We start from the raw sequence: 14,638 nt of genomic DNA, 5'->3' as shown, positions 1-14,638 counted from the left end.
TGCACTACAAGTTGGAACTACAAGTTGGCAACAGATAGAGACGGTCCCCACCTCCCCCGCCCTGCCGGCCTCCCATTGGCTCTGGCCCCGGCCGGCCTTCCACGCCCCGCCGACCTCCCATCGGCTCTGGCCCCGCCCCGTTCCCCGCCCTCCCGCTCCCCATTGGCTGAGGCGCCGCAGGCCCCGCCCCGTCCCCGCCCTTCCGGCCTCCCATTGGCCGCGGCCCCTCTGGCCCCGCCCTCTACCCCGCCCTGCCGGCCTCCCATTGGCTCTGGCCCCGCCCTGCCTGCCTCCCATTGGCTGCGGCCACCGCCCCGTTCCCCACCATGCCAGCCTCCCACCGGCTCTGGCCCCGCCCCGGTCCCTGCCCTCCCGTTCCCCATTGGCCGCGGCCCCGCCGGCCCCGCCCTCTTGCCGGCCTCCCATTGGATCTGGCCCCGCCCTGCCGGCCTCCCATTGGCTGCGGCCCCCTCATCGGCTCCGGCCCCCGCCCCCTTCCCCGCCCTCCCGCTCCCCATTGGCTGCGGCTCATCAGGCCCCGCCCCCTCCCCGCCCTGCCGACCGCCCATCGGCTCCGGCCCCGTCCCCTTCCCCGCCCTTCCAGCCTCCCACTGGCTGCGGCCCCTCCGGCCCCGCCCTCTACCCCCGCTCTGCCGGCCTCCCATTGGCTCTGGCCCCGCCCTGGCGGACTCTCATTGGCTGCGGCCACCGCCGCGTTCCCCGCCCTCCCGTTCCCCATTGGCTCCCTCCCGCCCCGCCCTCTTCCCGCCCTGCCGGCCTCCCATTGGCTGCGGCCCCCCGCCCCGTTCCCCGCCCTGCCGGCCTCCCATCAGCCCTGGCCCCGCCCCCTTCCCCGCCCTGCCGGCCTCCCATTGGCTGCGGCCCCGCCGCCCCCTTCCCCCGCCCCTGCCGGCGCCCCCATCGGCTCCGGCCCCGCCCCCTTCCCCGCCCTCCCGCTCCCCATTGGCTGCGACCCCTCCGGCCCCGCCCCTTCCCCGCCCCGCCGGCCGCCCATTGGCTGAGGCCCCTCCGGCCCCGCCCTCTACCCCCGCCCTGCCGGCCTCCCATTGGATCTGGCCCCGCCCTGCCGGCCTCCCATTGGCTGCGGCCGCCCCCCCGTACCCCGCCCTGCCGGCCTTCCATCGGCTCTGGCCCCGCCCCCTTCCCCGCCCCGCCGGCCTCCCATTGGCTGCGGCCCCTCCTCCGGCCCCGCCCCCTTCCCCGCCCTCCCACTCCCCATTGGCTGCGACCCCTCCGGCCCCGCCCCCTTCCCTGCCCTCCCGCTCCCCATTGGCTGCGACCCCTCCGGCCCCGCCCCGTACCCCGCCCTGCCGGCCTCCCATTGGCTGCGGCCTCTCCTCCGGCCCCGCCCCCTTCCCCGCCCTCCAGCTCCCCATTGGCTGCGACCCTCCGGCCCCGCCCCCTTCCCCGCCCTCCCGGCCTCCCATTGGCTGCGGCCCCTCCTCCGGCCCCGCCCCCCTGTCCCCCAGTGCCCCCGGCCCGTCGGTCGGTCGGTCAGTCAGTCGGTAGGTGGGTCCGGCGCCATGTCGGGCGCGCGGGATGGGAATGGGAACGGGAATGATCGGGATGGGTCTGGGAATGGGGCTGGGCGTTTCCCGTCGTTGCGGGCTCCGTCCCTGGAGCGGTACCTGTCCCGGCACCTGCCGGGGTTCCCGGCCCGGCCCGCCGCCCCCGCACCCCTCACCCACGACCAGTTCAGGTAATAATCCCCAACGCCGCCGCCGCCGTCGTCGTCGTCATCAGGAAGAAGCAGCGTGGCTCAGTGGAAAGAGCCCGGGCTTTGGAGTCAGAGGTCACGGGTTCAAATCCCGGCTCCGCCGACTGTCAGCTGGGTGACTGTGGGCAAGTCACTTCACTTCTCTGGGCCTCAGTTCCCTCATCTGGAAAATGGGGATGGAGACTGTGAGCCCCCCGTGGGACCACCTGATCACCTTGTAACCTCCCCAGCGCTTAGAACAGTGCTTTGCACATAGTAAGCGCTTAATAAATGCCATTATTATTATTATCATCGTCATCGTGCCACCGCCTGAGCCCCCACTACGTGCCCAGCACTGTGCTAAGCGCTGGGGGAGATGATACAAGGTGATCACGTTGTCCCCCGTGGGGCTCCCAGTCTTCATCCCCATTTGACAGATGAGGGAACTGAGGCCCGGAGAATAATAATAGTATTTGTTAAGCGCTTACTAGAGGCCCAGATAATAATAATAATAGTATTTATTAAGCGCTTACTATGTGCCAAGCACTGTTCTAAGCGCCGGGGAGGTTACAAGGTGGTCAGGTTGTCCCCCCCCGCCGTGGGGCTCCCAGTCTTCATCCCCATTTGACAGATGAGGGAACTGAGGCCCAGAGGATAATAATAGTATTTGTTAAGCGCTTACTATGTGCCAAGCACTGTTCTAAGCGCCGGGGAGGTTACAAGGTGGTCAGGTTGCCCCCCCCCCCCCCCCCCCCCCCCCCCCCCCCCCGTGGGGCTCCCAGTCTTCATCCCCATTTGACAGATGAGGGAACTGAGGCCCAGATAATAATAAATAGTATTTGGTAAGCACTTACTATGTGCCAAGCACTGTTCTTAGCGCCGGGGAGGTTACAAGGTGGTCAGGTTGTCCCCCACGGTGGGGCCTCACAGGCTTCATCCCCATTTTACAGATGAGGGAACTGAGGCCCGGAGAAGTGAAGTGACTTGCCTAAAGCCACACAGTTGACAAGTGGCGGAGTCGGAATTTGAACCCATGACCTCTGACTCCAAGGAGAAGGAGAGAAGGGAGGTGACGTAGGAGGGGACAAGGTGTTGGAGAGCTTTGAAGCCGAGTGAGGAGTTTTTGCTTGATATCTATCTATCTATCATTTATCTATCTCTGTATATGTATGTATATATATATGTACGCATGCATATAAGCATATATGCATGCGTACATACACATACATACATATATAGAGATAGATAGTATGTATATATGTATGTATACACGCATACATATGTATACATGTATAGAGATAGATAATATGTATATATGTATGTATGCATGCATATATATATACATACATATAGATAGATAGAAAGTATGTATATACGGAATGCCCTCCCTCTGCCCATCCGCCAAGCTAGCTCTCTTCCTTCCTTCAAGGCCCTACTGAGAGCTCACCTCCTCCAGGAGGCCTTCCCAGACTGAGCCCCTTCCTTCCTCTCCCCCTCGTCCCCCTCTCCATTCCCCCATCTTACCTCCTTCCCTTCCCCACAGCACCTGTATATATGTATATATGTTTGTACATATTTGTTACTCTATTTATTTATTTATTTATTTTACTTGTGCATATCTATTCTATTTATTTTATTTTGTTAGTATGTTTGGTTTTGTTCTCTGTCTCCCCCATTTAGACTGTGAGCCCACTGTTGGATAGGGACTGTTTCTATATGTTGCCAACCTGTACTTCCCAAGCGCTTAGTACAGTGCTCTGCACACAGGAAGCGCTAAATAAATACGATTGATGATGATGTATCTATATATGTATGCTTATGTATGTATGCATACATATATACATACTTACACATGCATATAGATAGGTGTGTATATATGCACATCAAGATAAATATATATGTATGTATATATATATGCACATCAAGATGAGTGTATGCATATATACATGTGTGTATGTATATATACATATCTTCTAGACTGTGAGCCCACTGTTGGGTAGGGACCGTCTCTATATGTTGCCAACTTGTCCTTCCCAAGCGCTTAGTACAGTGCTCTGCACACAGTAAGCGCTCAATAAATACGATTGGAAGGAATGAATGAATATCAAGATATGCGTGTGCATATATACAAATGTATATGTATATATACATATCAAGATATGTGTGTGCATATATACATGTATCCATACTCAAAGAGTATATATGCATATCAAGATATGTGTGTGCATATATGTGTGTGCATATATACATATATATATCCATACTCAAAGATTATGTCGATTGATCATGACACCCGAGAGTTAGTGTGGCCGAGAAGGCTCAAGACATCTTGGGGCTTAGGAAGGGTAAGGAAGTTGAACCCTGAGGCATTTGTATTTATTGAGCGCTTATTGTGGTTGGAGATTTATTGAGCGGTTACTGTGGGTGGAGAACTCTACTATGTGCTTGGGAGATGGTGAGCCAGCCCCTGGAGGGCCAGGATCCGTGACTAATTCCCACCTGTATTTTTCCCAGAGCTCTGTAATTATAATTGTGGGATTTGTTAAGCGCTTACTATGTGTCAATCGCTGCACTAGGTACAAGGTAACCGGGCCCCGGGTGGGGCAACAGGTATTAAATCCCCATTTTGTAAATGAGGGATCTGCGGCACAGAGAAGGGATGTGACTTACCCAAGGACAATCTGCAGGTAAGTGGTAGAACTGGGATTAGAACCCAGGTCCTCCGACTCCAGGCCTGTATTGTTTCCACTAGAGCCACACTGCTTCTTTGTGCTCTGCACACAAGAAATGCTTCACGAATATGGCCACTACTACTTGGGAGAGAACAATAAGGTTGGTAGATATAAAAGAAACCTGCCCTTAAGGAATTTACAATCTAGTAAATTTACAAACAATTCTTTCACTTGACTTTCAGTTGCCCTGGTCAAGTCAAGTAACTTTTTTGTGCTTCACTGTGCTCATCAGAAAGAGGATAAGATGGGCTTTTTTTATGGCATTTATTAAGCGCTTACCATGTGCCAAGCACTGTTCTAAGCGCTGGGGTGGTTACAAGGTGATCAGGTTGTCCCACGGGGGGGCTCACAGTCTTAATCCCCATTTTACAGATGAGGGAACTGAGGCCCAGAGAAGTGAAGGGACTTGCCCAAAGTCACACAGCCGTGACCCCACTGTTGGGTAGGGACCGTCTCTATATGTTGCCAACTTGGACTTCCCAAGCACTTAGTACAGTGCTCCGCACACAGTAAGCGCTCAATAAATACGATTGAGTGAATGAATGAATTGGAGGAGGCGGGATTTGAACCCATGACCTCTGACTCGGGCTCTTTTCCACTGAGCCACGCTGGCTTGTTCTCCTCATTTTCTCCTAATCCGAGGGTCTTGGGTGGGACAGGTACCGTGTCTCGTCCGATTATCTTGTTTGTAGCCCACTGCTCAGCATATAAGCACTGAAGAAATACTTTCCCTATTTTCTATAGTCAAGCCTCAAACTCTGCTTATCTGGAGAATCGGAGCCGAGAGGGGAAAAAATGGGCTTGCACAGGCATGTTTGTGTAGGTGGACGTTTATATTTCTTGGTAGAAATTTTCAGGTGGATTAAACCCACCCCAGAGTTTCCTTCCCGAAGATTCCTGGCACATTTCTACAGTAAGCAGTGGGTGGATTCGGTCTTGCTCCATGGCTGTTACTCAATAATCAGGTTTGTTTTCCACGGAGGGCAGAGTTTAAATATTTGATGGAAACCTCCCTCTTCAGAATTTAAGCCCAGAAATGTGATTTTAGTCAACCTGCAGGGTGGAGATAGATAGTCTGCCTGTCTGTCTACTGGTTTTGTTGTCCGTCACCCCCTTCTAGACTGTGAGCCCGTTGTCATCATCATCAATCGTATTTATTGAGCGCTTACTATGTGCAGAGCACTGTACTAAGCGCTTGGAAAGTACAAATTGGCAACATATAGAGACAGTCCCTACCCAACAGGGGGCTCACAGTCTAAAAGGGGGAGACAGAGAACAAAACCAAACATACTAACAAAATAAAATAAATAGGATAGGTATGTACAAGTAAAATAAATAAATAAATAAATAGAGTAATAAATATGTACTAACATATATACATATATACAGGTGCTGTGGGGAAGGGAAGGAGGTAAGATGGCAGGGATGGAGAGGGGTCGAGTAGGGATTGGCTCTGTTAGCCGAATTGTACTTTCCAAGTGCTTAGCACAGTGCTCTGCATCATCATCATCATCATCAATCGTATTTGTGGAGCGCTTACCGTGTGCAGAGCACTGTACTAAGCGCTTGGGAAGTACAAGTTGGCAACACATAGAGACAGTCCCTACCCAACAGTGGGCTCACAGTCCAAAAGTCTCTGCACACAGTAAGCGCTCAATAAGTACAACTGAATGAGTGAATGGCCACACCTAGTATTTTTGGCATTTTGGTTGATTGATGACAGTTCAATCTCAGTATCACCATGAAGGCGGGTATTTGTGTCCCAATCAATAAGTACAACTGAAGGAGTGAATGGCCACACCTAGTATTTTTGGCATTTTGGTTGATTGATGACAGTTCAATCTCCGTATCACCATGAAGGCGGGTATTTGTGTCCCAATCAATAAGTACAACTGAAGGAGTGAATGGCCACACCTAGTATTTTTGGCATTTTGGTTGATTGATGACAGTTCAATCTCAGTATCACCATGAAGGCGGGTATTTGTATCCCAATCAATAAGTACAACTGAAGGAGTGAATGGTCACACCTAGAATTTTTGGCATTTTGGTTGATTGATGACAGTTCAATCTCAGTATCACCATGAAGGCGGGTATTTGTGTCCCAATCAATAAGTACAACTGAAGGAGTGAATGGCCACACCTAGTATTTTTGGCATTTTGGTTGATTGATGACAGTTCAATCTCAGTATCACCGTGAAGGTGGGTATTTGTGTCCCAATCAATAAGTACAACTGAAGGAGTGAATGGCCACACCTAGTATTTTTGGCATTTTGGTTGATTGATGACAGTTCAATCTCAGTATCACCATGAAGGCGGGTATTTGTGTCCCAATCAATAAGTACAACTGAAGGAGTGAATGGTCACACCTAGTATTTTTGGCATTTTGGTTGATTGATGACAGTTCAATCTCAGTATCACCATGAAGGGTGTCCCAATCTCTTTTTCCTAAAATTATAATGCTTTCAACTGCAGGGTGCTCTCCAGTTTGCTGAAAGATAACTTTACTTCCTATTTTCCTAGTTCTCTTTGATCCTTTCCGTGTTTGATGTGCTTCACTCTTCACCTGTGAACGTCTCTCTTCTCAATTGTCAAGTTGCCCCCTTTCCTTCTGTATATTGGTCATTTTTAAAAAGAATTTTCCGCGGCTGTTCTTGAGGGGCAAATAGCAAAACAAGTCCAAATGGCACTTGTAGAAAACATAGCGGATTGAATTTAAAGCAGCGTGAATCAAGGTAGCTACTTGGTCTGGAAACTATTAGTGGAGTAAACAGGCTTTTTCCCAAGACCCGTCTATTGCTGAGAAAATTACTTCTAACACATAGAGCCCCTTAATGACTGGGTTGTATGTCAACCCAGTGTGGACAGTCTCCAGGATAATTCCTTGGTGGAAAAGACTAATCTGTTCTGGATTATAATTGTATTTGCTGAGTTAATATTGAGTGAGGTTCATAGTAAATATTGCATTTATAAGGACTAAGAACTGAGGGTCAAACTATCACCTGAAGAAGACCTATTGGTTTGAATATAAAGTAGCATGATTAATACTACAAACTCTCTTGCCTCGGCCTGAAAGCTTTTGGAGTAAACGTATGCAGATCATCATCATCATCAATCGTATTTATTGAGCGCTTACTATGTGCAGAGCACTGTACTAAGCACTTGGGAAGTACAAATTGGCAACATATAGAGACAGTCCCTACCCAACAGTGGGCTCACAGTCTAAAATAGATATATCTGTTTTACAGGTAAAACAGATATATCAAACTGTCACTGAGCTGAGAGCTAGAAGCCGTTGGCTCTTTTTCTTTCCATTAAATTACTAAAATTAGTACACTTCTAAAGGTAGTTGGTGCCGTACAAAAAAAGAAGGTAAGCCTTTATCATGGGTATGCCGTATCCTTTCCCCTTCCACAAACAAAAAAAAAAAATGAAAATGAAATATGGCTCAGTGGAAAGAGCCCGGGCTTCGGAGTCAGAGATCTTGGGTTCTAATCCCGGCTCCACCGCTTGTCAGCTGGGTGACTTTGGGCCAGTCACTTCACTTCTCTGTGCCTCAGTGACCTCATCTGGAAAGTGGGGATTAAGACTGTGAGCCCCACATGGGACAGCCTGATCGCCTTGTATCCCCCCCACCCCCGGCACTTAGAACAGTGCTTTACATATAGTAAGCGCTTAACAAATACCATTATTAGTAGTAGTAGTAGTAGTAGTATTAATAAATATAAATGACAATAAATATAAATGAAATAGTTACATAAAAAATATATGGGAATCATGGTAATTTTTTAGCCATGGGGGAAAAATCTTTCTGATATATTTTTGTGTGCATTTACCAATTTATGAATTGAAGATAATGCAAGAGAAGCAGCGTGGCTCAGTGGAAAGAGCACGGGCTTTGGAGTCAGAGATCATGAGTTCAAATCCCAGCTTCATCAGTTGTCAGCTGTGTGACTTTGGGCAAGTCACTTCACTTCTCTGGGCCTCAGTTCCCTCATCTGTAAAATGGGGATGAAGACTGTGAGCCCCCCGTGGGACAACCTGATCACCTTGTAACCTCCCCAGCACTTAGAACGGTGCTTTACATTCATTCATTCAATCGTATTTATTGAGCGCTTCCTGTGTGCAAAGCACTGTACTAAGCGCTTGGGAAGTCCAAGTTGGCAACATCTAGAGACGGTCCCTACCCAACAGCGGGCTCACAGTCTAGAAGGGGGAGACAGAAAACGAAACAAAACATATAAACCAAATAAAATAGAGTAAATATGCACAAGTAAAATAGAGTAATTCATTCATTCATTCAGTCGTATTTATTGAGCTCTTAATGTGTGCAGAGCACTGTATTAAGCACTTGGGAAGTACAAGTTGGCATAGTAAGCGCTTAACAAACATCATTATTATTATAATTATTCTTAATAAATATAAATAAAAATACATACAAATGAAATAGTTACACAAAAATATATGGGAAAAGTGGTTATTTTTTGGTTATGGGGGAAAAATCTTTCTGATGTATTTTTGTGTGCATTTACCAATTTATGAATTGAAGACATTGATGCCTTTTTAGAAGGTCAGTGCTCAAAACCTACTAAACACCCACCCCGTTTTCAAACTGAAAATAGCAGCACTCTTGTTGATGAGGTGAGAAGCAGCTCGACCTCTTGGAATAAACGCGGATCTAGGAATCGGAGGACCTGGGATCTAATTCCACCTCTGCCACTGGCCTTCTGTGTGACACTGGGCAAGTCACGTGACTCCTCTGGGCCTCAGTTCCCTCATCTGTAAAATGGGGCTTCAATACCTGTTCTCCCTCCCACTCAGAATGTGAGTCCCATGCGGGACCTGACGATCTCGCATCTCCCCCAGTGCTTAGTACAGTGCTTGGCACAAAGGAAGCACTTGACAAATATCATTGTTATTATGAGGCTATCACAAGTTTTTGCCCTTCCTGGAACCAGGAGATACGGTGTTCTGAAGCTATTCATAATTGATGTGATTTTATATTTTCTCTCGAACTCTATGGATACACCTACCAGAACGATTGCAGGTGGAGGTGGGGCGTTCGGGGAGAGATGTGCCCATGGAGTCACTGCGAGTCAGAGACGACTCAGTGGCACAAGACAAGACATCTCACTAGCCTTTGGAAATTTTTAAAACATTAAATATTTTAATATTTCATTTTAATCCAAAACAGCATTTTCAGTGCTAAGGTATAAGACTGAGAAATTAAAATCCACGAGCCTAATTTTTGCTATTTGTTTCTGTCTGCTTGACCTTTAATCGGAGCTGCTGAGAAGCACTAGAATTAAGTCATTTTTGAATTTCACCTCCCCTCTTTGCATAATTTGGTGGGGGGGGGAGTGCAAAGGTGTAATGAAATAACCACAAGATTAACAGTAGAAGGAAAGAGAAGGAGAAGAGAACAGCCCCTGAATAAATGGGATTTGACTGTGCAAAGGTGTAATGAAACAACCACAAGATTAACAGTAGAAGGAAAGAGAAGGAGAAGAGTTTAGCCCCAGAATAAATGGGATTTTACTGTGCAAAGGTGTAATGAAACAACCACAAGATTAACAGTAGAAGGAAAGAGAAGGAGAAGAGAATAGCCCCTGAATAAATGGGATTTGACTGTGCAAAGGTGTAATGAAACAACCACAAGATTAACAGTAGAAGGAAAGAGAAGGAGAAGAGAATAGCCCCTGAATAAATGGGATTTGACTGTTAGACCGACTTAACTGAAAACCTAATATTATACTTATGGCCTGTTACTAGCCTTTACTATTTATTGGCATCGCAACTGTGTTTCATTTCCACCATCCCCTTTCTAAGATCTTTCTTCCTTAAGGGTTTTGGAAGTCCAGCACAAGGTAAAACATGGGTTCTTCTCCCCCTGTTGCTGGCCGGGACGAAAATTATAGTCCAGAGTTTGACAGTTTGACAATTTGTTCATTCAATCGTATTTATTGAGCGCTTACTGTGTGCAGAGCACTGTACTAAGTGCTTGGGAAGTACAAGTCGGCAACATATAGAGACGGTTCCTACCCAAGTTGTATCATATCGTGGACATTAGACTTCTCTGTTGCTTTTAAGTCTAGGCCGACCTCCTGAGGGATGTGAAGTAAATGAATATTTGGAAAAATTAATATGAATTGGGGCTTTTTTCATATTTAGCAGCCAATAGTACCAAAGTGCAACAGTGTTGGGTTTTTTGTTAAAAGATAGGTCTAAAAGTTGAGATGTGATATTAGTGCATAGTATTTCAGTAGTTTGAAAAACTTGGGAATGAGAGAAGTGATATGAGACTCCTGTTTGGTGTTTGCTGATAAGAAAACTGTTATGCATCTCAGCAGTAATATTGTAAACGTATCCATTTTTAATAATTGATGGTGTCAATTTTCCCTGCAAGTGGGCTTTTTAAAACTCTCATTTCTTTCCTGTTTAGATCAGGACAGTCAAATCCAACTTTCTACCTGAAGAAGGGACCGAAAGCCTATGTACTAAGAAAAAAGCCACATGGCTCTCTCCTTCCTAAAGCACACAAGGTATGACTAGACAGACTAATACTTTCTGTAGTGAAAAATTATGCTTTTTAGCATCTGCGCTACAATTTGGGTTTGATTGCTTAATATGTAACTCAAAAGAGCAAATGCATTTAATTTCTCCAGTTCACCAAGGATATTTTTTAAAAAAATCGTCATTTTGCCTTTAAAAGCTTGCATAAGCCGGGCATGCAACTTACGTTGCCCAGGTAACTGCTGGTGGCCACAACATTTCCGCCTTGCGATTGGACTCGAGAAATCCACCAGGCTCAGAGTTCAGAGCCTGAGTTGTGCCCTCTTAATATGCAGACTTCTTATGTTCGGTGTTTGTGGTGTGCTCTACCTATCGACTGAGAGCTTTATGCTCCGTGTGTGATATTGGTATCAGGACAGACCATTTTTGTAGGTTTAATTGGTGCAGAGCACATGCCAGGTCCTTGAGAAAATTCAAGAGAAGTTAAAGATGTAATCTCTGCTCCTTGGTAACTTATAATCACAATTAGGAGAATAAGTATAAATAGGACCAAAAGATATTGCAACTAATGAATGAATTAGCAGCATGGACAAATGAGTGTGGAGGTGGCCGATGGGATGGCGTGAATGTGAAGACAGAGGGATAAATCAAGAAATACCTTTGAAAGAGAAGCAGTGTGGCATAGTGGAGGGAGTCAGGAGGACCAAGGTTCTCATCTTGGCTCTGACACTCATCCGTTTGTGTGACCGTGGGCAAGTCACTTAACTTCTCTGTGCCTCAGACACCTCATCTGTAAAATGGGGATTAAGACTCTGAGCCCCATGTGGATCGAATCCAACCCTGTTAGCTGGGACCTACTCCAAAAATGCTACAGTGTCTGGCAACTAGTAAGTGCTTAACAAATGCCGTACAAAGCAAAAAGAGGGTAGTTTTTGTGGAAGCCTGTGAAGGGAAGAGATTTGGTGAGGCTGAGAGGGGTTATTCCAATCAGGGGGAAAGGTATTCATTCAATTCATTCATTCAGTTGTATTAATTGAGCGTTTACCGTGTGCAGAGCACTGTACTAAGCGCTTGGGAAGTACAGGTCGGCAACCTATAGAGACGGTCCCTACCCAACAACGGGCTCGCAGTCTAGAAGCGGGAGACAGAGAACAAAACGAAAAACGTAGACAGGTGTGAGCGATGGCTTGGCCAGCGGAGGGTTGGGTACTATATTTAATAATAATAATAATGGCATTTGTTAAGCGCTTACTGTGTGCAAAATTTGCTTGTGGGGAATGAAGAATACAAACCAGGGTGTAACAGAAGGGGGAGCAGATAGGTAAGAGAGTGCCTCAAACCCGGTGATGATGAAGACTTCCAGTTTGCATCTGGAAACCAACGGGGAAACCATTGGAAGCAAGGAATGTTATGCGGCTGTTTGGAAGATAAACTCTTGGAGGCAGAGACAGAGGTAGAGGCTGTTTCAGTAGTCCAGCTAGGACTGGTCTGGTAAGCATGAGCGTGCCGAATTTAAGCCCGTTAAGGGGTGGTTCCCTGCCGGCATGCCTGCCGGAAGGAGGGATCCTTGATAATAATAATAATGATGGTATTTGTTAAGCACTTACTATGTGCAAAGCACTGTTCCAAGCGCTGGGGAGGTTACAGGGTGATCAGGTTGTCCCACGGGGGGCTCACAGTTTTAATCCCCATTTTACAGATGAGGTAACTGAGGCCCAGAGAAGTGAAGTGACTTGCCCACAGTCACACAGCTGACAGTTGGCGGAGCCGGGATTTGAACCCATGACCTCTGACTCCAAAGCCCGGGCTCTTTCCACTGAGCCACGCTGCTTCTCCTGAGAGAGGGAGCCCTCTGCGGACGGTGGGAATCTGCGTGGGGCCTAGAATCTTCTTCGCTCTGCCTTTTCTGTTCAAACAGCTTGGGTAAAAGCCTGCTAAGAAGTTATCAGGGAAAGAGGCTTCTGGCATAATCAGTGAGACTCAGAGGTGTTTTATTTCTCAATTGTACATCCATGAGTCCAAACAAATTGCAGGGATTACTCTGAAACTGTGTATTGTGCCTCAGGTGGGTATTATGTCCGTTTGTTTCCGAGGGTGTGACTTTGCCCTTTTGTTCACAGTAAAGCTTCAAACCAGCAAGCTTTGAGCAAACTATTCTCTAATTTATAATTACTGGGAATGATAAAAGTTTAGTTTATAGAAAGTAACCCCCACATGTGTTTAAAGGATAACTCGCGCCTTGACTTATAAACCATTTTATTAATTATTTTAATTATTATTAAGTATTATTGTTGTTAGTAATCATTACTTTATTAATGGCTTTTGAATTCTGGGAATCGTAAAATACTGTTAGAGTTAACTCGGGACTTTCAAGATTTATAAGCATCTTAGATCCCTTAGAACTGGTATACCTAGAGTCTTGCATATTGATTTGCAAAAATATTTATTAAAACAATATTTTGTCATAAAATTCCCAATTAGGAGATGGGATTTGCAGGAATGATAATAATAACGATGGCATTTATTAAATGCTTACTATGTGCAAAGCACTGTTCCAAGCACTGGGGAGGTTACAAGGTGATCAGGTTGTCCCACGGGGGGCTCACAGTCAATCCCCGTTTTACAAATGAGGTAACTGAGGCCCAGAGAAGTGAAGTGACTTGCCCAAAGTCACACAGCTGACAGTTGGCGGAGCCGGGATTTGAACCCATGACCACTGACTCCAAAGCCCGCTCTCTTTCTGCTGAGCCACGCTGCTTCTGTATATGGAAGCATTTCCTTAGATGGGCTTTATGTGTGTCTGGCCCTAAAATGGTCAAGGGAATGCTTAAAGAAGAAACATTTAGCATTGGAATTCTATATAACTTTGATTCCTCCCATTACTGAAATAGTTGGAAACATTGATTTTGGTGTTTGAGAGCTGCTGGAAACCTGTCCGTTAATTCTTTGGTATCGCTATATACGCGTGATGATTTTGAATATTCCGTAACCATTATTGTCGTTTAGATTGATAGAGAATTCCGTGTGCAGAAAACATTATTTTCAAGTGGATTCCCAGTTCCTGAGCCCTTACTGTATTGTAATGATGCTTCTGTGATTGGAACGGAATTTTACGTGATGGAACATGTAGAGGTGAGTCCCTAGGTGCAAAATATTGATAGTGGGAAAAAAATATGCTCATGATCATGTTTCAGTTGCTGTCGTGTGAATAAAATGCTCCTTGCACATTCTACATTTAGATGCCGCACTCTTTAACATCATCAAACAGAAACTCCTCCACATTGGCTTTTAGGCACGTAATCTGCTCTCCCCTTCCCACCTATTCTCGCTCATGTCCCACTACAATCCAGCCCACGCTCTTCTTTCCACGTCACTCTCCAGTTATCGCCCCACCTCCTCCTACCATTCCTTTCTAAACCCCTTGAGCAAGTTGTCTACACCCACTGCCTCCACTTCCTCTCCTTGGCTCCCTCCAATCTGACTTCTGCCCCCTTCACTCCACAGAAACTGCCCTCTCTAAGGCCACTAGTGACCACCTTCTTGCCGAGTCCAACGGCCTCTACGCCATCGTAATCCTCTTCTACCTCTCAGCTGCCTCCGACACTGTGGACCATCCCCTTCTCCTTGAAACGTTATCTAACCTTAACTGACACAGTCCTCTCTTGGTTCTCTTCTCAGA

The 14,638-nt window shown here is 47.0% G+C and overlaps 1 protein-coding gene across 1 annotated transcript in view; it reads left to right on the top strand.

The window, feature by feature from the left end:
- Positions 1-14,638, top strand: part of ACAD11 (acyl-CoA dehydrogenase family member 11) — a 71,690-nt gene that overhangs the window by 418 nt on the left and 56,634 nt on the right. The window contains exons 2-6 of the mRNA XM_038761483.1: positions 172-838; positions 1,024-1,118; positions 1,491-1,720; positions 10,889-10,988; positions 13,966-14,091. Coding sequence (XP_038617411.1) covers positions 172-838; positions 1,024-1,118; positions 1,491-1,720; positions 10,889-10,988; positions 13,966-14,091 — 1,218 coding nt within the window. The remainder of the gene's footprint in view (positions 1-171; positions 839-1,023; positions 1,119-1,490; positions 1,721-10,888; positions 10,989-13,965; positions 14,092-14,638) is intronic.

The sequence above is a fragment of the Tachyglossus aculeatus genome, chromosome 2, assembly GCF_015852505.1.
Source record: "Tachyglossus aculeatus isolate mTacAcu1 chromosome 2, mTacAcu1.pri, whole genome shotgun sequence".
NCBI lineage: Eukaryota > Metazoa > Chordata > Mammalia > Monotremata > Tachyglossidae > Tachyglossus > Tachyglossus aculeatus.
This window is presented reverse-complemented; position numbering and strand designations above follow the sequence as displayed.